This window comes from Anas acuta, chromosome 10 (genome assembly GCF_963932015.1).
Source record: "Anas acuta chromosome 10, bAnaAcu1.1, whole genome shotgun sequence".
NCBI classification, from domain to species: Eukaryota; Metazoa; Chordata; class Aves; order Anseriformes; family Anatidae; genus Anas; species Anas acuta.
Window position 1 is genome coordinate 20,210,009 of NC_088988.1, and position 21,295 is coordinate 20,231,303.

Genomic DNA, 21,295 nt, shown 5'->3' on the forward strand with positions numbered 1-21,295 from the left:
GCCATCAGATCTCATGCTGTCAGTGTGCTTCAGCCACGTCTTTAATACACCCTGTCCCGGTGGGAATGCTTGTTGTGCCAATGCTCCCTCAGATGACAGTGCCTACCAAAGCTCCTCATAACGCCAGAGGCAGTGGTTTTCCCTGTGATGTTGACAATCAGTTACTACTGGCTGATCTCACATTGTTGGTTGTCTGCCATCAGAAGACCCTCACATATTTAAAACATCTGGTGGATAGCAACTTCTGGACTGTAGATGCAAAGCAAAGATTTGAATGCATATCCTCTCCTACAGATAAAATAAATACATATCCTCTCCTGTGGTTTTGAGAGACATCTTTTCAGGGAACATTTTCAATGAGGCTTAATAGTGTAAAGCATTCTCATCCAGAAGTCTTTCCAGAAGCTATTACCAGGATAAAGATAAATGTATGGAGAATCACTGTTTGGTTTCATCTATTGTAATAGCTGTGGTTAAAATGTTGCTGTTGTGGATCAGTTTTAATTCCAAAAATTGCAATCATCATAGGTGGATTACATACGTGTCTTTTCAAATAGATAACAAAATATATTTCCATGCTATTTTTCCCTAAATAAAAATTGAAATGTAAGAGGCAGGAGATTCAAGTAACATTGAAGCATTTAGCTGTCAAACTATGAATAGAAATTGCCATCATAGAGACTGTGTGTTTAATCTCATACTTTAAAAAACAAAAACAAACAAGAAAAAAACAAACAAACAAAAAAAACACAACAACAACAAGAAAACTGAACAGCACTTGCTGCAGCAGCACATTAGCTAATGTTCTGTCAAGCGATTCTTTTCTGGAATGCCATTCCCACTGGTCTCCAATGCTCACCATTGTCCTGTCTGGTACCAGAGCTGCCTTTCCTAAATTGAATCTTTCTATCATTGGTTATCTTAAATACATGATGCTCCTGTCCTGATTAATGTCCTTTGGCTGCAGTTTTATGATAAAACTCCTATGATAGCAGTATAGAGTTACCCACTTCAGCAGCAACAGGTTTTAGTTGTTCACCCTTTCTTAGAATGTTTCAGCATCTATCAGAAAGCTCCATTGCCCAGTAGTCAATAAGATCCCTTTTTTGAGACAAATACTTCCATGACTGGACGCGTATCTGTAGCAAGATATCAATTATCTGTAGCCAGTAAAGGACCAGTAGTAGTACAATTGTTGATGTTATTTCAATTTCATTTGACCATTTTGTTCTGCCACTCACCTTTCCTCAACCCCATACATTACTTTGTTACGTTGGTCAGTTCCAGGGTAGACAGCTTTCAAATGTAATCAGTTGCAAACCAGTTTGTTATGTACCAAATTCTGCATGGGCTTGCCAGGCTATTGAAGTGGCTCCCACTAGTACCATCCTGAAAAGACATGGAAACGTGTTTCCACAAATGCAGTAGCCTGCATTCTCACAGTTTAAATTAGTCTGTTGATTGAGATGGTATTTATTACACAGTGTCTTAATTTAAGCTAGTAATTGGCCAAAACTAAAATCTTAAGCCCCTCTGAATTGCAGGGTAGGAGTTTTTGTCTACATTTCTATAGTTGTCCTGATGCTTTTGTTTGTACTTTGCCAGGGATTCAGGGATTTTTTCAGGCACATATTTCATGGGTAATTTTGTCACAGAAGACCAAGGTGTTAAAAGTTTCATTTAAAAATATTAATTTTCCTGTCTGTCCAGAGTGTTTATCTAGTCTGTTTAATGTTTTTATCTTATATAATACAAGTAATTTTACTTCTGTTCATGATAGTGAAAAAATGGTGAAAAGCTGCTCTTCCTCCATATCCTATGGAATTTTTCAAGATGTACTTGTGAAACTCCTGTCTCTTTCAAACATGACCTATGTGTAATCCTCTGTCTGTAACAGGTGCATTGAAAATAAGTATGTCCACTCTGAAAGATGTGATGTTTTGGAGTCCTTTTCTTTAAAATCAGTGCTCCTTTGTAAGGGGTAGGTTTCCCCTACTCTCTTTCCCTGTAAAGATCTTTCCTGCAGGTCTGACCTTTCTGAGATAGGATTTCTTTATGTCAGTATTTGATGTCATGAAAATCCAACTGGTAATTTCATGTTGGTGGATATTTCATGATGGTTACAAGAGCGGTCAGTGATGCAGAAGGCATTGATCAGAAAGGATACAAAATGCAGTAAAGCCATTTGCAGTAAAGCGTACAACCACTAAGCAGAGTGGAGACTTTGAGATTGGACTTTGTTAAGAAGACTTCATGTACCTGCTGCTGCTTTGGGTTGTATGGGGGGAATGGGTAAAAAGGAGAAATCCTTTTTCAGGAAAAATCTCCTGAAAAAGGAGATTTCACCACAGCCTCACTTTTTCACTGCTAACTGCCCTAAGATTTAAGAAAATCATTTGAACATTCTGGTGCTGAAGACTAGGTAGACAAATTGACTCTTCATTTTATTCCTTCTTATCCTTTATTACTAGGAATTTTGTCTTATAAAACCAAGTGTGTGAATTCATACTTATGATAGTTGTATATACTTCTGTCTTCAAGAGGATCAGTCAGTACCAAATAGACTCAACTGATTGCAACTATCTGTATGCATTTGCAATAGCGTGTTATGTGTTCAGTTGATTTCATTTTATCATTATCTGCAGGTTTTTGCAGCTGGATGTGTTTCCTGTACCTTACCATACACTTATTAATATATGGAACTAGCACCTACATGATGGTTGGAATATTTCCAGAATGTTTTCCTGTATTTTTGTTTCTCAAGATGTTCAGTAGCTATGCCTGACCCTTACAGGCATGGCAGAGGAGCTTGTGAGAACATTTTTGCTGAATTTCTGATGTTTATGAGGTAAAGGAGAAGTTGCTGTTGTGCTGTTAACAGAAAGAGAGAGAGAGACTAATTCTAGGACAAGGAAGGTTTCAAAATTAAAGGAGTGTTGCATGGTTGTATGTGTATAATTAAAAAAAAAAAAAAAAGAAAAGAAAAGAAAAGAAAAAAGGTAGAACTTCAGCAGTCTGCCTCTCCAGTGCAGAAGTGAAGCAAATGAATATGGCCTTGAATACACTTTTAAATTTTTCAACACTGTATTTTGCCAACTTTAGTTCACTCTGTTGACTGTTCAGTCAGACCCTATTTAAATTAAAAAGAAATACATGGCTGAATTATTTATTAAACAAAAGGTGCTTCTGTGCATGCAGACTACCTGGTTTTTGAATTTCTTTTGGCATTGGAGTTTGCAGAAATAGAATTTGAGAAAGTACATTGCTAATAAGAAAAGGAATGGAACAACCCTTCTTCTCCTAAAATAAGTCTGTCTCCGATGCAGCTAATTAACTAAGTTGTGTCTGACTAGTCACAGAAAAAATAAAATAATAAAATAAAATAAAGACCTAGATCTGCATTCAAATGTGCAATTTTGACCTTACTGTGAAGTTGTTTCTTCAGTTTGGTAGGCTTCATGTAGACTAAATGTCATTAATTTCAGGTAGAGAAATGTTAGTGTGGATTATTTCCTGATTTTATAAATAGTCCTGATGGGCTAAAATATTTATTTGCTGGTGAACTACTGTGGAAGAAGAGTGAACTAGTGGAAGGAGGCATTCAAAAACTGTACCACGTTACAGTCAGACTGTATATCCCACCATGTTACTAGTTCACCTTAGGGTGATAAGTACTTTGTACAACTGCTTTTGTTTTTCTCAGTACTACGCATTACTGCCTTTTTGTTGGTACTCCAGCTTTATGTAAAGCCAGTGTTTCTTGTATCTATGAAGGAATGTTGCTTCTAAACACCTGATATTTTCTTTTCTCATCCCCTTCCCCAGAGGAAAACAGCTTCTAGCTTTTTGTCTGGACTTAAATCACAGTGGTCACAGGGAAAATGTAATGTCAGGAAAACTCTGAGACCTTCTGTAAGTCTGTGAGCTGTGATCTCAATAGATTGCTTAAATCTAAATAAGGGGCTGTTTACCTAGTATTGAAAGAGGAATTAACTCACTGAATCTGAGGGACCATCTGTCTGAGAAGTTATTTCTCATGCCCGATGTGGTATATAACTAGCTAGGATTACAGTGATATAAGAAATGTAATGGGTGTGAAAGGCTAGCCATTGCAGAAAAAAGACTTCAGATGAAGGTTCACGAGACCTGCCAGGGCTTTGAAGAGCTCCCAGTCCCACCACTGTGGGAGGGTAGGTGCAAGGCTGTAGCTGCCGAGCACGGAGCTCACAACAGGCCTGTGGAAGGAAAGCAGTGAGCAGTAGCAAGTGGTCGGGCACACCCTGGCTTTGATATCTACAGATGGAGAACTAAAAGATGGCAGGGCCACAGTCCAACACCAGCACATGTAAAATAAGGCTCAGGATTTAGATAACTCTGTTCCAGCATACTGACGTGCATGGCCACAGTCCAACTCCAACACATGCAAAATTAGTTTCAAGATCATTCCAGCATACTGAAGCCTATGCCCAAACCAGTTATTGCCACAAGCTCAGCTAAATCAGAGGAGTGTTCAAAATACAGTATTTTTTCCTCTTTCTGTACCCAGATAGTTCAGATGAAAAATTGTATATTTTCATAGTAGAAAATACAGATTGGATTATTGATATATGAGCTCCATATGCAGTATTTCTTACTTTTATAGCCTACAAATAGCATGTTAATGTTAGCGTACACTAAGGCTATTTTACAAAACACAGGTACAGGTTGACCTACTACTGTACCTTTTGAGATGCATCATTAGTATAAAATAATTAATGAGCCCATTCATATGATATCACACAGAATCACAGAATTTCTAGGTTGGAAGAGACCTCAAGATCATCGAGTCCAACCTCTGACCTAACACTAACAGTCCCCACTAAACCATATCCCTAAGCTCTACATTTAAGCGTCTTTTAAAGACTTCCAGGGATGGTGACTCCACCACCTCCCTGGGCAGCCTGTTCCAGTGTCTAACAATCCTTTCAGTAAAGAAGTTCTTCCTGACATCTAACCTAAAACTCCCCTGGCGCAAATTAAGCCCATTCCCCCTCGTCCTGTCACCAGGCACGTGGGAGAACAGGCCAACCCCCACCTCACTACAGCCTCCTTTAAGGTATCTGTAGAGAGCGGTAAGGTCGCCCCTGAGCCTCCTCTTCTCCAGGCTGAACAAGCCCAGCTCCTTCAGCCACTCCTCGTAGGACTTGTTCTCCAGGCCCCTCACCAGCTTCGTCGCCCTTCTCTGGACCCGCTCAAGCACCTCGATGTCCTTCTTGTAGCGAGGGGCCCAAAACTGAACACAGTACTCGAGGTGCGGCCTCACCAGAGCCGAGTACAGGGGGACGATCACCTCCCTAGCCCTGCTGGTCACACTGTTTCTGATACAAGCCAGGATGCTGTTGGCCTTCTTGGCCACCTGAGCACACTGCTGGCTCATATTCAGCTGACTATCCACCATCACTCCCAGGTCCTTCTCTGCCTGGCAGCTTTCCAACCACTCATCTCCCAGCCTGTAGCTCTGCTTGGGGTTATTGCGCCCCACGTGCAGGACCTGGCACTTGGCCTCGTTGAACTTCATACAGTTGACCTCAGCCCATCGGTGCAGCCTATCCAGATCCTCCTGCAGAGCCTTCCTACCCTCGAGCAGATCGACACACGCACCTAGCTTGGTGTCATCTGCAAGCTTACTGAGGGTGCACTCAATGCCCTCGTCCAGATCATCGATGAAGATATTAAAGAGGACTGGCCTCAGCACCGAGCCCTGGGGGACGCCACTAGTGACTGGCCTCCAACTGGACTTGACTCCATTTACCACGACTCTTTGGGCCCGGCTATCCAGCCAGTTTCTAACCCAACGAAGCAATGTTTAAAGGCATCTTCATCCCAATATGTCTGCAATCCACTCTGAAACCAATGAGGAAAAAAAAATACTAAGCAGTTAAAGGATCCCTTCTCACCACTAGAAGTAATGAATTTAATCAATATTTTTCCATTATAGCAAAACTCATGTAATTAACATATTTTATTTTTAGAAAGAGGTTGCTAGTAAAATAGTCACAGCAGTTCAGGATTGCTTATAAGTATTTCTTCAAATATGACTTTTTTAATGCACAAAGAAGTTGGAAATTACATTCAAGTGGCATGTACCAAAGAAGTTAAATGGGAGAAAAATTATTTACAGAGGTATTTTGTATTAGCTCAAAACAGTCATTTAGTTTGGAGGCAACAATGAAAAGTTAAATTTAAGAAAATAAAGTCTGTACTGTCACAATCTGTCCAAGTGTTTTATCACACACTGTGATGTTATCCACTTTTTAGAGACTTTGTCAGCACCTCTGTAATCAGTAATTTTTTAATGGAATGACAGACATTACTTCTCTTTCTTTTACTTGAGGGAAAATTAGTAATTTAGCTACTTTAATCTGTACAGTTGTTTTTATGAGATTGATTCTAGTGTTGGTTTCTTTCTTACTGGGGTCTACAGAAAGCTGATCTTATGACATTTTCAGTAATTTACATTTTTCTTTATTAGAAGTTTTTATAAAAGCTGATAATGTGCTACCAGCACTTCTATCCTGATTTTACCAACCTATGATAAGATAATAATTATGAAAAGGGTGTTTCTTAATCCATAGGGTGAAAAAACTTCTGCAATAATACCTAAGGCCCCAAAACCTACTTATAATGTGGCCACGTCTGTGGTTCTGACTTGAAATTTTTATTTATTTATTTTTTATTGTCCAAGCCTAGCAACTCAAGGTGAAACATGGCCTGTGTAGTTATTAAATATTTCCATCCAATTACTCAAAATATTTTAAAAGATATTTAATGAATTTTGAAAACTCTGTGGAGCTGGTTGTTAATTTCTGCTTTTTAGAGTCTCAGAGACTCTATATTTTGGGGCACTTTGGACAAGTTACAGAAAATGAATTCTGTACTGCTCTCTTCCATCCAGATTCACCATCTTCTCTACAATTTACTGACAGTCTTGCATTTTCTTCTAAGTGTGGCCTGTACCAAATGGTTCTGTTGTCCCGTAAGTGCAGTAAGTAGGAATAAGATAGAGGTTGTAATGAGGTACGCCTTTCCTGTTTGGTTTATAGGTATATAGAGATGCTGAAGTGTGGAAGAAACAGGGTAAGTACGGAAGCAAGAAGGCAGCAATACAGTCATTCACAGAAGTCCAGTTAATGGTTATTTTAGTCGATTAGCTAGCAACTTCATTTTCTCCCTCATGAAATTGCCTCCACAGATCCTTACTTCTGGAGCTTAATCAGCATTAGCAATCCATCCCAGGAGTGGGAGATCAGGAGTGCTTAATTAAAGAGGGACTGTAAGGCAACTCTCCCAAACTGGATATCTGATCTAGTCTTGGCATCAGGAGAGCAATGGTAGGTAAAAGTGTTTATCAAGCTCCATGTAGCCACTCTGCAAATCTCAGAGATCGGAATATGATGCAGACAGCCTGCAGAATCTGCTATAACCTGAGTAGTATGGGCTTTAAGGCCATCTGGTACCTGAACACCTGCCTACAAATAACACATACAAATCCAAAAGATGGTCCAGTTGGATAGCTTCTCTGCTGACATTCCCTATTGGAATTTTCTCCAAAAGCAGTAAACAATCTGTATGAAGTGTAGAAAGACCTCATCCTATCTGGTCAATAACCAAGTGCCCATTTCAAATCTAAGGCCAGGATCAAAGCTAACTCATGTGAGTCGGGTTTTGGGTAGAAAAACTAGTGAGACAGACAGGCTAACGTGTGAAAGGCAGACTGTTGTTGGCATGAGCATTGGGGAAGAACTCAGAATACTCTAAGCCTGTTTAAAAAATAAGAGGAGAAAAACATGGAAAAGTCAGTCGCATGGAAGGTTTGGGAGCTTGCGTTACTGTCAGAAGCGCAAGTGAGCACCAATGTAAATTCTGAGGATAGATGAGAAGGAACATTGGCAATACACCAAGGAAAGATCCATAGGTACATATTTAAGCCCACAACAGGTGATCCAAAGAGTGCCTTATTTGTAAATAAATATGTTCTGTACAGAGAAGTACAATAATGTGTCCTGGCAGCTCAGGTGTGCACTTCTGAAGGAAATAAGAGCAAACAGAAACTCATCACTGTAACTAATGTTACATTCAAGATAGCAACCAGATCCATTGTTCCATAAATGAAGTACATCTTGTTTTAAAGCCTTCATTTTTCCTGTAGAAAGATTATACAAAAACTAGTAGAATTTCATGAATTTCATCTGGCAAACTCAGTGATTTAGGATCTTAACAGATTTGATCTATACAGTCAAATTAAAGAAGTAGGATATCAAAGCCATGATACTGGAGTAACTGAACTGGAAAGCCAGTGAAGAGGTTGTGTGGTTCAAGAGTCTTGCACGTAAAGGATTTAGGAAAAAAAAATTTACAGGATTTTGGAAGAAAGTAGCAATGATGGTATTAGTAGGAACAACGTAGTCATTTGCTGTAAACTCAGCTCTTATTAGCTGGACTTTACAGGTGATCTCTAGTGGTGATCTCTGTGTATTCCTGATGTTTGTTTACTTCAGTGAAGGACTTTGGTTTGATTGCATAAATTGCATTTTTTAATTATATCACTGGGGCATGCACTTCACAATAGCCCTAAAAGTCATGAGCATTGGAAACAATCCGAAGATGTTCAATATGCCTTCATGTGCCTACATTCCAAAAATTTCTTCTGTACTCTCTTCAGCCTCATTTTGATTCAATTTTAGTGGAATGAGTATTTCAATAACATGCTAAGATATTGATTCAAATCTAAGTGTTGAAGCATCATTGAGTTCTGTAGGCCTGGAGAGGTATACAGGTGAAAGATCAAAGTCTCAAGCTTACTTTCTTCTTATGATGAGCTAAGAGAATGTGTGATGGTTTGCAGGATAGTGATATTTAACTGTAATCTTCTTGGGGCATGGACTACATTCTGTTGATTTTGTACAACTGAACTAAGTATCACTCATTAATAAAACAATGCAGCAAATGAACTATTTTGTTTTTCTATTAACAATTTGAATTGTACATTGTATTTCATTTTAAATAAGTATAAAATCATATCCTAAAATGGTAAGATGTAATTTCTAATCATGCATCTCTTTGTTCCAGACACTTTTATAAAAGTTTATGTATGATGTGACCTTCAAATGTCATGAATGCATTGTGCAATAAACTGTCAATATTTGTGGCTATAAGGTACAAGATGACTTTTACAATAATTGGAACAGCTTTATTAAAAGCTTGGATCACTCAGCTGGTTAAAGAGAAAGACACAGGCTAGTGTTCATCTGGGAGTTTCCTTCTGCCAACTGTTAAATGAAAGAAATTATAAGATACTTAACTTTTTTTTTTTTTTTTTTTTTTTTTTAAGAAAGAGTAAAGGTCTCTTGGAAAAAATAGTCTATTCAAAAAAATCTTTGTTTATAATATGAATTCTCAGTCCAAACAGATCCATTGTAAGTTAATGGCAAGTAATTAAACCTTTTTTTGGTTTGTTTGTTTGTTTTATTTTTTTGTTTTTTTTTTTAAAGTACTATATCTGATTTTGTCTTTTGGTCACAGGATTCTTCAAACAAAACAGACAGCTAAAAAGATGTACTCAGAAACTGTGTTTTAACTTTGATTGTCTTAAAAGGTTTTAAAGATTTAGAACAATTTGCAAAGTAAGACTACTAGGAACTCTAAAGCAAAAACTCTGTAGGGAATTCGATTAAAATGAAAAGAGGATAAGAAACATTTTGTGATAAACAGCTTAATTTTGGTCAAGTGTCTGTTGTGTCTCTTTATGTTGTATATACAGACTCTTGCATATTTCTTAGAATATGTACAACATGAAAAAGCATTGCAATATAACCAAAATTTGCATACATGCTGTAGTGTTGTGCAACCCATGGCATGTGAAAACCACCAGTCATCCTCTGTGTCAAAAGTATGAGCTTAAGGTGTATGTGCTGTCCAAAGTTGCCAGCATGCCAATTACTAAGAAATTGCTTAAAATATTTTGTCTCCTCTTCTCTTGAGCTTGAAATAACTCCTAGGGAGTTCCCTTGTAGCTGATGGTATTGGCTATAACTGCCGTGTACTCACTTCTAGATGTGGCAAGCCTTTCCTGGTGTAAATTGATGTGGGCATTTTACTTCAGTTTAATTTAGCTTGTACTTTAAATTTAAATCTGCTAAAGCATGCATTGGTAGCACAGGCAAGGCAGTCTGTGAATTTTGTTTGCTTGCACAGTTCGGAAGGCTGAGTGGGAAGTCTGATGGCAGAAGTGGTATCTCTTTATTTACCAGTGGAACCTTTGGTATAATCTTTATTTCTAATAATACAAACAATGTGAATGCTGTTTTCTCACTAGTAGGCCTCCTTTCCAATTCTCGTCTAAAATAGCTCTCTGTTTAAACAAATTCTCTGCCAATCTGTATCAATGCTCAACAGCTTAAGATTCCCATATATGGTCATTATAAAACCTAAATCCTTGATGAAACAATAGAGACAGCAAGTTGTTCCTGACCTAAGACATTAGTAACTCTTTCTGGAGGCCTAAAATATAACTGTAATATTCAGTAATATTAGGCTTTTATTTTAAGCAATGAACTTCACTAGCAAAATGCGTAGTAACATCTGCAAACAGGATTCTAATTTCAGATTTGTAAGCACTGATGCAGATTCTAGTCTCACATCTAAGCATACTATCGAAGCTACTTCAGGTAGCTGAAAAAAAAAAAAAGATTAATTATAACCCTATTTTCCACTATTTTCAATCTTATCCAAGTTTTCTCTAAGGAATTGGCAAGAAAGGTAAAGCATGTTTTTCCAGAAACTTTTGTATCCTTTACTTCTTCCCAGGAAACAGGGTAGTCAGAGTCTAGGCATACTTGCATAAAGATTACAGCAGTGACAGGATTAAAATATTGAATATCTTCTAACTCTCTTCTTGAAATTCAATTCAGAATATAATTTTTCCTGCTAAAGTAAATAATTGTACACAAGGTGGGATTATCAGGGTGGTTTATACATCTTTTTCTTTCTTTTTTTTTTTCTTTTAATAACCATGGTCATTGCCACTTCATGTTGCATCATTAAGTTTTGAAGGCAGCTTTAAAGAACTGCAAATATTCTGAATTTCTGAAATATACAAAACCGTGGGATTATGTGCATCTTTAAAGGCTTCTGTCCACACTTTCAAAGGATTCTTTAATAATGACTGAAAAACGTGCAAGAGTAAACATGTATTTGTAAGTGTGATTACCTATTTTGTGAGTTGATTACCTTTGCCATGTGATTGCCTGTTTTTGGCTAATTTGGCAATCCTTGTGTTGAAAAATTCCAACTGACTCCACTGATAATTTAGTCTGTGTGAGGACTGCAATTTAGCTCCTTTGAACATTAAAATACCTATTTGTGAATCCCTGTGCTTTCACACAGCAAATAAATGCTCTTGTAAAATTTATGGGACATGTATGTAGATGCTCCTTTTAATATTTGCTGCTCATATGACAAAAGTCAGTGCTATTACCTAACCAACTGAAAACATGCCTCTTTTTACAAAACAATCAGTCCTGTTCTAATCAAGTTTATAAACTCCTCCCACAAAGGTAGGCCAGTCTTACAGAAAACATACAGAAATTTAAAAAACAAACAAACAAAAAATTCTTCATATGACTGACTGAATACACAGACTTGTCATCTACCTATGTATGTCTTCTCTTTTCTAGAAATACCCACTGAAGTTGGCATTGTGCCCCAGTGGGGTCCTTGTGCTGAGGCCACTGATAGCTGTAACAGTAGCTCATTTTTGAGTTGATCATTTCTGATTCCTAGTAAGATACTTGCTGTAAAAAAAAGGATTCATCAGTGTACTTCTCACTTATTTTCTTTTAACCTGCTACTGTAAAAATGTTCCTGGCTCAAAACTGCTTCCTGGTGTTATCTGGCTCTGAGGAAATCTCCTATACTGCAGGGGATGTGGACACAGCCTGAAGCCTTGTGGAGCTCCTCTCCAGTGCTGGCTTTTTGTCCTTCCTCTCCAGAGAGGGGGCTTCTGTCTGACGAAGGGCTAGTCCTGCAGCTAGTCCTGCAAATACTGATCTTACAGCTTGCTCAATTTTCATTTCAGTCTGTGTGGTAAATAGACTCGTTCACGTTTTGGCCAAATCAGCTCTTTGACTATGTAGCTAAATACTACCTTCTGATATGGATGTTAAAGTGAAGTTTCTTTTCTTGTACTCGTCTCATGGCTGTCACTAAGTGAATGCTACAGGACAGTAGCTCTTGAAGACAAAGCCACTGGCTGTTGCATCTGAGTCCTTCATAGGGGATTGTCACCACCTGTAAGCTGTGAAGAGCATTCAGCCAAGCCTAGATGTTTTTGCTCTTTGTTCAAGGCACGGTGTGCAGGTGGGTGGATGGCTGTGCTAGGGTTGGTGTGAAGTACCTGCCTCTGTGTGCGCCTCTGGCCACGAGCCTGTCCCCTGTCCCTTTTCACTGTGGAACAGTTCAAGGCTGCTCCGGTGAATCCCCATTGTGCCAGAGACAAGTTCCACAGCAAACTGAGCGCAGCTTGAGTTGAGCACTTACAGCTGGCTACACAAGTGGCTGCAGAACAAATTGGGACTTTATGATCACCCAAGGCATGGTATACAAGAGGTGTCCCAGCACATCACCCCTAGAAGCTGCTTCATAGCTGCGCACCATGATGAGGAGGTGTATCTGCGTGTCCTCTGGCTGTGTGTGGAAGGTCTCACAGATGTGTCCTTCTCCTTGCTCTGACACAAAGACAGGTTTCTTATTTAGAACTGAATGTTGCTTTTTGAAGTTCTACATGTGGCTTTTGCTTTGAGCAAAGTGAAACAAAAGCTCAGTGAAAGTAAATTCAGATATAAAGCTTGGAAGCTTTGCATCTAGCCTGTAACTCTACACAATATTTCATACCCGGTTCTGTTATTTCCTGCACTTGAATCAGGAAAGGTAGGGATGGGCAGGAAGACATTCAGGACATAGACCTGCCTGTAATGGAAGTAGGTAGTAAAAAAAAGAAGCCTAATCTCATGTGCATCGAGTGCACATCATGTAGACCACATAACTCAATGGACCACAATGACTGCAAGATAAGTAACTGTTCTCTTTCCTTCCTGATCTTTTATCCTCAGAATTGAGCAGCCTGAAAACCATAGCTCAAATCCTAAGTAAGTCATATATTAGATGGATTTGGTGAGCCTAATCTTAGTTCTGCTGGTCTGTAAAACATTGCCACAGTTCTGCATGCATTAACATAACTGAGTTTGTGCTTAGAAAGGGGGTAACAAAGCAGGAGAAAGGGGCACATCCGAGGTGCAGCAGAAATTATTACTGGTAAAGTGGAAGATTTTTCATTCTTCCCATATATTGTTTTTGGCTTAACCTATAATCACCAGTTTGCCTCATAACTCTTTCCTTGCTAATCACTTATCCTCTTTCTGTTTCACATTTTTTCCCCCTTCACTTTCCATAAGTTGTTTTAAGAAAGTCAGTATAAAAAACTTGACAGCGATGAGATGTAAGTGCGTTTTAAAGTTAAGCATATTTTAAACTTAAGTGCCTTGACAAATAGGTACAATTTGCCAAAACAGGGCCGTGGTAAGAAGTCGAGGTAGCATTTGATGGGGACAGATGGCATCCTTGAACGTATCTTTTCATTGTTGGAAATAAAAGGACTTAGATGTAAAGTTGTTCATTCAGGTAGTGATGGCCTCTAGTGCTTCGGTGGGCTTTGTAGGCTGAGGAATTCAAAAGAAACCCCCTCAGCCCAGCTTTAAAGTCTTAGGAATGCTTTCACTGTGGGAAGAAAAATTCTTCAAGGTAAGGCCCCTGTTGGGGCTAAGCCTTTGAAGCTATCTACTGTATGTCTACTTAAATCTAAAAGAAAACTCTTCAGACCACCCACATCTTTCTTTGCTTCATTGTTGTTTTCAGTTTGCTTTTTCAGAGGGATTAGTGCTAGAGTAAACTCCATCATCTTGCTGCCTTGAAAAAAATCAATTTTGTGTAAAGTGAAAATTAGACTCTTAAATCTGCAAAGTGAGCTGTTTATCTTACAAATTTATTCTTTCTTATTGGGCCACACATATTCTAGATAGAAAGATAAAAGGCAGATGGATAACAGGCCATCATTTAGAGTGACATTTAGCAAAACATAACTAGTAGACTTATTCGGTAAATTCCTCCTGAGTGGCTTGTTAGCTTTATCTATATACTTATCTATAATGCTCATATAGTATTTGTTGAAAATGAAAATAAAATCCCACAATTTATTATCTACATTCCGTATTTTGCACTTCATAAAGGTTTTTTGCACTCAGGAATTCTTTTTTTCCTGAAGCAGTTTTGGATGTGATTATATACAACTATTGAGGAGAAAAAAAGTGCAAAGTCTAAACGCTTTAGGAAAGTTGGAATTATAGACTAGCACCTATGTACACTTTCTTGGATTCTGAAAGGAAAAATAAACTCTGCATTATATTTCTTCATATACATGTGAATAATTCAAAATGACAGTTACAAGCCTTGTATCCGAAATAGTGTGCCATAACTCTGCAGTGTAAGAGCAATCAGAAAGTATTAAAGAATGTCATTTTCAAGAATCAGATTTTGCCTGTTGATTATTAATAATAGCTTGATGACATATGTGACTAAGATAAGTATTTATACTTTTTCCTTTTCGTTTTCCTTTTTCTTTTTTCGGTCACCCCCTTCTTTCAGTTTTAAGTGAAATTATTTAGAGTAACCATTTTATAATAAATAATGAAATTCTTGTTAGTTTTACCTTTTACAGCAATGTGGTATTTGGGTCTCTGCTCTTCTGTGAGCAGTTCTTATTAGAGCGAAATGTTTAAATTTTTCTTATGTTCCATCAGTTCCACTTAAGAGGTAATGCTGTGTAAACTGCACTGTGTTTCCTGACAGCTTTAGTTATGTATCAAATGGGTAGAGACAGAGCATTTTCAGTCACTAGTTTATGGTTGAAATAGTCAAGACTTTGCACACAGGTTTTAACTATTTACTCCCCACCTCAATACAGACCTCGTAGCTCAGCTTTTGCACACAGGTATGGTAATGTGTCAATGTGTATTGTATCTCTGTGGTGTGCCAGTATCGTAAATCTATTTCAGAATTTCAACATGTGCCATGATACTCTTTGGTGATAATGTGAATTGATACCTATATGTGATGTTACATGACCCTGTAAGTACAAGGTGATAGCTGAGTCTTTTGTGGTTTAAGTAATGACTTTTTAAAAATGCTCAATGTTTTGTAATATTCATATCAGTCTTTTGCAAGTTGTTTTGTCCATAGCCTGCTTGAATAATAGCAGCTTCTTCAGGGTGGCTGAGAATGACTGTTTCTTTATATCAGGAGAGAGAAAAGATGTCCTGGACTCTCATCCATCGTATTACAAAGCAAAGAGTAACTGCAGCCATGAAGATCAAAGGAGAAAACTCAGTAGCTGTGAGTGAGAGGGCAAAGGAATCCCCCCTCATCTGACCAATTTTTCCATTGGCTTTCCTGTGATATTAGGTCAGGTGTCATTACTCTAATGTTGAAGTGTTGCAGAGGAAAGTTGGTTAGCTTTGTGTGTAGGCACTACCACTTCTGTTGGACTCATCACTGCGATTCGATTTTTATGGGAGGTTTTTACATGCTGATACAACCTTTTTCTCTCTAAAAACATGCACATTTTTACAATACTTATAATGAAATAGATTCAACAAAACAACAATTCAAAACTTTTTGGAAAAAATTAATAGGAACTAAGCAAAAGAAGAAATCAAACCAGCTGCTGACACAGCTGTTTCTTTTCTTGTATAATTCAGTTCAATATAAAGGTACCATATGCTGCTTAAAATGATGATAGGAAAGATGAAATAATTTAAGAGAATAACAAGAAAATACATGAATTGTCAGCATTCTGTCAGATTTAACGAATGAAATAGACAGGTGTAGTATTGACATGTTTAACTTTGTGTTTTGTTAGCAGTTTTAGAGAGAACAACTTCTGACATGTGCTGAAGTGATGTGAGAACATTTCTGTGTTGCAGACATTGGAGAAGAAGCTGGGAGATCTGTAGGAGTTCAACAGCCAGCTTTACTGAGAGACAGGAGCCTTGGTTCTGCCATGAAAGACTGCCCATATTGTGGAAAAACTTTCAGAACATCACATCACTTAAAGGTCCACTTGAGAATACATACAGGTGAGAGGAACAAGAGGAGCGGAGCACTGTCGACACAAGTGATGTGTGTATGGGGGTTAACATAATATGTGGCTAGAAGCCTTAATTCCCAGTGTAGATTTGGACTCGTTAGTTGGAGAGTCTTTTGAGAAAGATATATGACAGTCTTAAATAAAAGCACAAGGAATGTGTTGTTGGATAAAGACCACTTTATTAGAATCATCTTTTCCCAGTTGAGGTTATTTCTGTCTCCTTCCCCACTTCATCACTGTTTCCTTCAATTACCCTTGTCCTTCAATAGGCATAAGCCTATTGGTTTCACACTTAGTTATACTCACTGCTTCAAAGGCCTTCTGTAGCATCTACTTAGGGATTCTGTATGTTTTGCTCCGTTACTATTTTTGTTCAATTTAACGTGCTCATTTGTAACCTCTCACTGTTCATATGAATTTATGGATCTGTGTTTTGTTTGTTTGTTTGTTTGTTTGCTTGCTTTTGTTTTGTTTTGTGCTAGAACTAACCCAACGTACTGCTTGGACATAGTAATACTTACCATGTTTTTGCAGCATGGGAAATCTTGCCAAATTTTATTTTAATATGAAAACCAGTCTTTCTACCCTACAGAGACTTACTACTGATCTAGATTCTTTATTTTTGTATGTCACTGCTCTAGATACTAAAAAAACGTAACCATTCCATTTAAATTATAATACCATGTTTGCTTAAAAGTGTATATGTGCACAATAGAGTTCACACAGAGACACAGCATATATTTAGGAAGGCTTACTATCTCCATAGTTAGGATCTGACTTACAATGTTGACATCCTCAGGTCCTGCTGATGTCACTAGAGATTCTGTCCATGGTCAACCTGATATTGTTTTCTTCCAAGTCTTAGGTATTGCAGTGTGCTCTGGGAGAGTGTGCAAAGCTGGAGATTTAGGACACTTGGTTTTGTAAACAGGTGCAGTGGGCAGTGCAGTTGTGGAGTCATTCATTTTCTTTTTAAGATATTTTAAACGAATTTCAGAATGTTACTGCTATTTTTGTAATTGACAGATAAAACGAAATGCATGTAGAAATAATTTTCATTTGTACCTCTTGCATGAAAAATGTCACCATATTTTTTTATTTCACTGAGGTAGCAGATAAGCAGTATTTGCCTCCCTTCCCAAAATTGGCAATCACACTTCTGTGTTCTTGCACAGGTGTAATGTTTAATATTGGGTTTGAGAATGTAAGGCCTGATTTTGAAATCTTGAAAATGAAGGCTGAAATTTGCTTAAAGAAAAAATAAATAAATAAATCAGTGATGAGATGGGAAAGTTTCTTCATTGTATTTTTTTTCTTTATTTCTTTGGACTGTGGAATAGGAATTAACAACAACAGTTTGATCTGAATTTTAAAACCTGGCCCACAAAGTAGTATGTCTGGATTGCAAGCTGCTTAGGGCAGGAATATTCTTTTCCTTATCTTGGACTAGTGAATGTAGGAAAAATGAAAGATAAAGGATATAGGAAAAATAAAACTGCAAACCCTATGTGTTTGCTCTCTAATGTAGTAAAAACAAACCATTGTAGTTATTTTATTGGGAAATAATCCTGTAACTATGAGGTTTAAACAATTTGACATTTTTGCTAGTGGAGAAGTGAAGGAAAATTCTTTAAAATAACCTGAGTATACCCATCTCTCCTTTTGCTTTATTATATAGCGGTCATTTATTTGTTGTTATAAAGATGTCAATGATTGCGCATTTGGTATTTGTGGCTTAGAACTAATGGAAAGTAAATTAATTGAAATGGAAATATTCCATAAAAATTGTATATTAAAAGTTACTAAACAAAATTAAAACAAGAACTAAAGCATGTATGAAGTAATACAGACAAAAAAAAACAAACAAAAAAACAAACATAGATTATTGAAATAACATTTGCAATACATTTAAAAGGCGTTATAATATTAAAATAGATAAAGATCAATTTCCATTAGGTTGAGAACAAAGTATTTGTAAATAATGACAAGAGTATGTTTAAATGGAACAGTGTTTTACATATTGGAAATAATCGTAATAAATATTATAAAAATGTAAATTGGCAAATTACTAGAGTTGTTTAATAAAAATTAAGTTGCTCTACAGTAAATGGAAATGATGTAATAGATACCAGTTATTAAATAAATATTGGTTAGCTCATACTTAACAAGGACAGTTTCCTGCTTTTTATGTCACACTCTGTCTTTATTATATGCCTGGATCATATAACTGACTGATAAAAAACACTTTACTGTGTTTCTCCACTACATTAATTCAATTACTGTTCTTGTTCTCACAGCACCTGTTTTTTAGAGATGAGCTCAAGCAGTTCAGCAGAAGTCAGGTTCCTTTGAACATCTGTGTATTTGGAGGCACATGAGTAGGTTGGTTTGGTACGCATGCCAACACAAGACCCAAAGTCTGATCCAGCCAGGAGGTGCTTCTGTGGCAATTGGCCCAAAAAAGCTAGAGAAGCTGTTTAATCCTTCACAAGAGGAGGAAGCTATGCTCTGTTTTAAAAGAATTAGCTAGTGACTTGGGTTGCTTATTTTTTTCCTTTGGATATTTATGGTTGCAACCTTCTCAACACAGGGGCTCAGTGTCTGTGTAGTTTGCTATCACAGAAGCTTCTCAAAATAAAACAGTAACAACAACAAAATACCAAAAACTCATTGGAGTGCCAACACTGTAGAGGTTTCTTCTTATTTTCTAGTGCAATGATATTCACCCTTGAACAGCTTTAAGGGGATGAGAATAAGATATGATGTCTGCTTGTTGCCGTACGAAAAGAAAAGGGCATAATTATGTAAAATCAGAGTTTATCCTCTTTCTTGCTCTCAAAACAGTTGAAGGGTTAGTTTCTTAGCACATCCATGACAGAAGAGAGGAAGAACTCTCGGGGCAAAATCTTCTAGAGCCTCATGGCTTAGAAAGGAAAGAAAGAATACCCCATAACCCTCCTAAATTACTTGTTTATATTGACTAGGGGATAGAGATGGGCTGTGTTGTCCTGCTTCTTCAAAACTACCTACTTCAACTCACAAAAACTCAGTGTGAAAAGAGACAGAAACAGGGAAGGTTTGTATGTGCCCCATGTGAAATTGGGAAGAGATTTTGTTAAAACACTGAAGCTATACCGATCAAAGTAAAAATTTGACCTTATGTCTAAAATTATAGTGAATCTGGACTTTTGCAAAGCATGAAGAAAAATAAATTCATAAATAGATCTGCTATTTTTTTCGGAACCCAGCAAGAATAATAGTATCCCAAAAATATTTTATGGAAAACAAAAACAAAAACAAAAAAGAGAGAGAGAATGCAAAAATTCAAAGTATATCACATTAATGAAATAGAATATTTTAGGAAAGACAATTGAATGCTTTGGTGATTTTAGTTGTTTAGTTATGACCCCATACTTATACAATTCTCCAGTACTGAATATCTTCTGTATTCTGTTTCAAACCAGCCAGAGAATAGTGTCATTCTTCTTTTAATAATTTCAGAACAGTGTCTGTGATGGTGTTTGAAAAGGCATGAGGGTCCAGTGGTTAGGATATCTGTCTAGGAAAAGAAAAAACTGGATTCAGGTTGTAACTCACAGTAAAATGGGTGGACTAGCCACTTTGTGACTCAGCTTCCTGGTTATAAAATAATGGTAATAGAGCTGTGAAGGTTATAACACAGACAGCTCAGAGGTGCTTAGACTGAGAGAAGGAAAACTTTCTTATATAAAATATCTCAGACCAATAATATGCATATCTGGACTTTGCATTTTTCCCCTCTGCAGGCAGCAATGTAGGGTTCCATCATTCAAGGAGCTGAGTATCTTCTGTATGTTCTTGAGCATTCTCAATTCCCACGAAAACCAATTAGATGTGTTATTTTTATGTTACATGCCTGGAACTTTGGACATCATAGAAACAGTTAAATGTAAATAATTAAAATTTGCTATGTTCTGCAATAGCATAAAAGTATGTTTGGCAAGCAACATACTACATAGGGGCTCTAGCACCTCTTGCACTTCACATTAGCATTCAGAAACTGCTGCAGATGTGGACCAGTTTGGGTTTGTGTGCTCAGCTATATTTCCTGTATCACTGGCACAGTTAAATCCCTTGTATGATGAAAACAGAATAACGTGCATGAGCAAAGTATAGCCCTGAAAATGGTTTGGATTGTGCTAAACTGAAGAAACTTAAGACAGATATGGGTAGAAAGAAGCAGTTTAGCAAGGTTGTGTCCGTTATCTGAAGGTATATTATGATATGGGTGATACACATTTTACAAGTATTACATGTATTATATTTACAGTGTTAACTGTAGTTTCCCTTGGAAATATGACTAGCCAATTTCAAAACCTGCTGAGATTAACTGATAAAATACAGTAAAAATGGTGCAGTTTTAAATGAATTCAATTCACATTTTCTTCCTAAAAAAAGACTGCCTGTTGCCATTCTCTGAAGGCTCTTGTAGTGGGATGAGCAACATGAATAATTAAGGAAAATGGGTATGTGTGCTCCAAGAGAAGACAATTTTGGTATTGAACATCCTTTATTCTTACATTTCTAAGAAGAACTAAAAGGACTTTTCATTTCTGTAGATTTCTCCAGATTTCCCATCCTTAACATTGTACAGGAATGCTTTTTCTCCTGTCTTAATGACGTCCCAAACTTTTGTTGAAAATAATTGATTGAATTTAAATTTCCTTAAAAGTTTAAGAGGTAATGTTACAGTATAAATTTCCTACCAAACACTAAGTAGGGAAATATCCATTAGTGAAATTAACTACAGTTTCTAGGTAGCTAACAATGTGCAGTATACAGTAGGGCATGGCTAATGAACACTGCAGTGGGTGATATTTCATTATACAAATTAATGCTCACATTTTAATGGGAAAGTCACATAATGAATCTCAGCTTCAGTGACAGCAATTAGAGACACAGATTGTCCCCTTCTGGACAAGGCACTGTTTAGCAATAAGCAGCTGTGTAAAAAGTCTTCAGGTTTACAACATATATATATATATATGCTTTGGGGGAATTAGCGTGCAGTTTATATTA

The 21,295-nt window shown here is 37.2% G+C and overlaps 1 protein-coding gene across 21 annotated transcripts in view; it reads left to right on the top strand.

Annotated features, from left to right (window-relative positions):
- ZNF536 (zinc finger protein 536) overlaps positions 1-21,295 on the top strand; it is a 350,225-nt gene that overhangs the window by 197,489 nt on the left and 131,441 nt on the right. For 20 of the 21 annotated variants that reach the window (XM_068693342.1, XM_068693352.1, XM_068693349.1 and 17 more), the window contains one exon: positions 16,074-16,226. The exons of the other annotated variant lie outside the window; for it this stretch is intronic. In XM_068693342.1, coding sequence (XP_068549443.1) covers positions 16,074-16,226 — 153 coding nt within the window. The remainder of the gene's footprint in view (positions 1-16,073; positions 16,227-21,295) is intronic. 21 annotated transcript variants of the gene reach the window in all.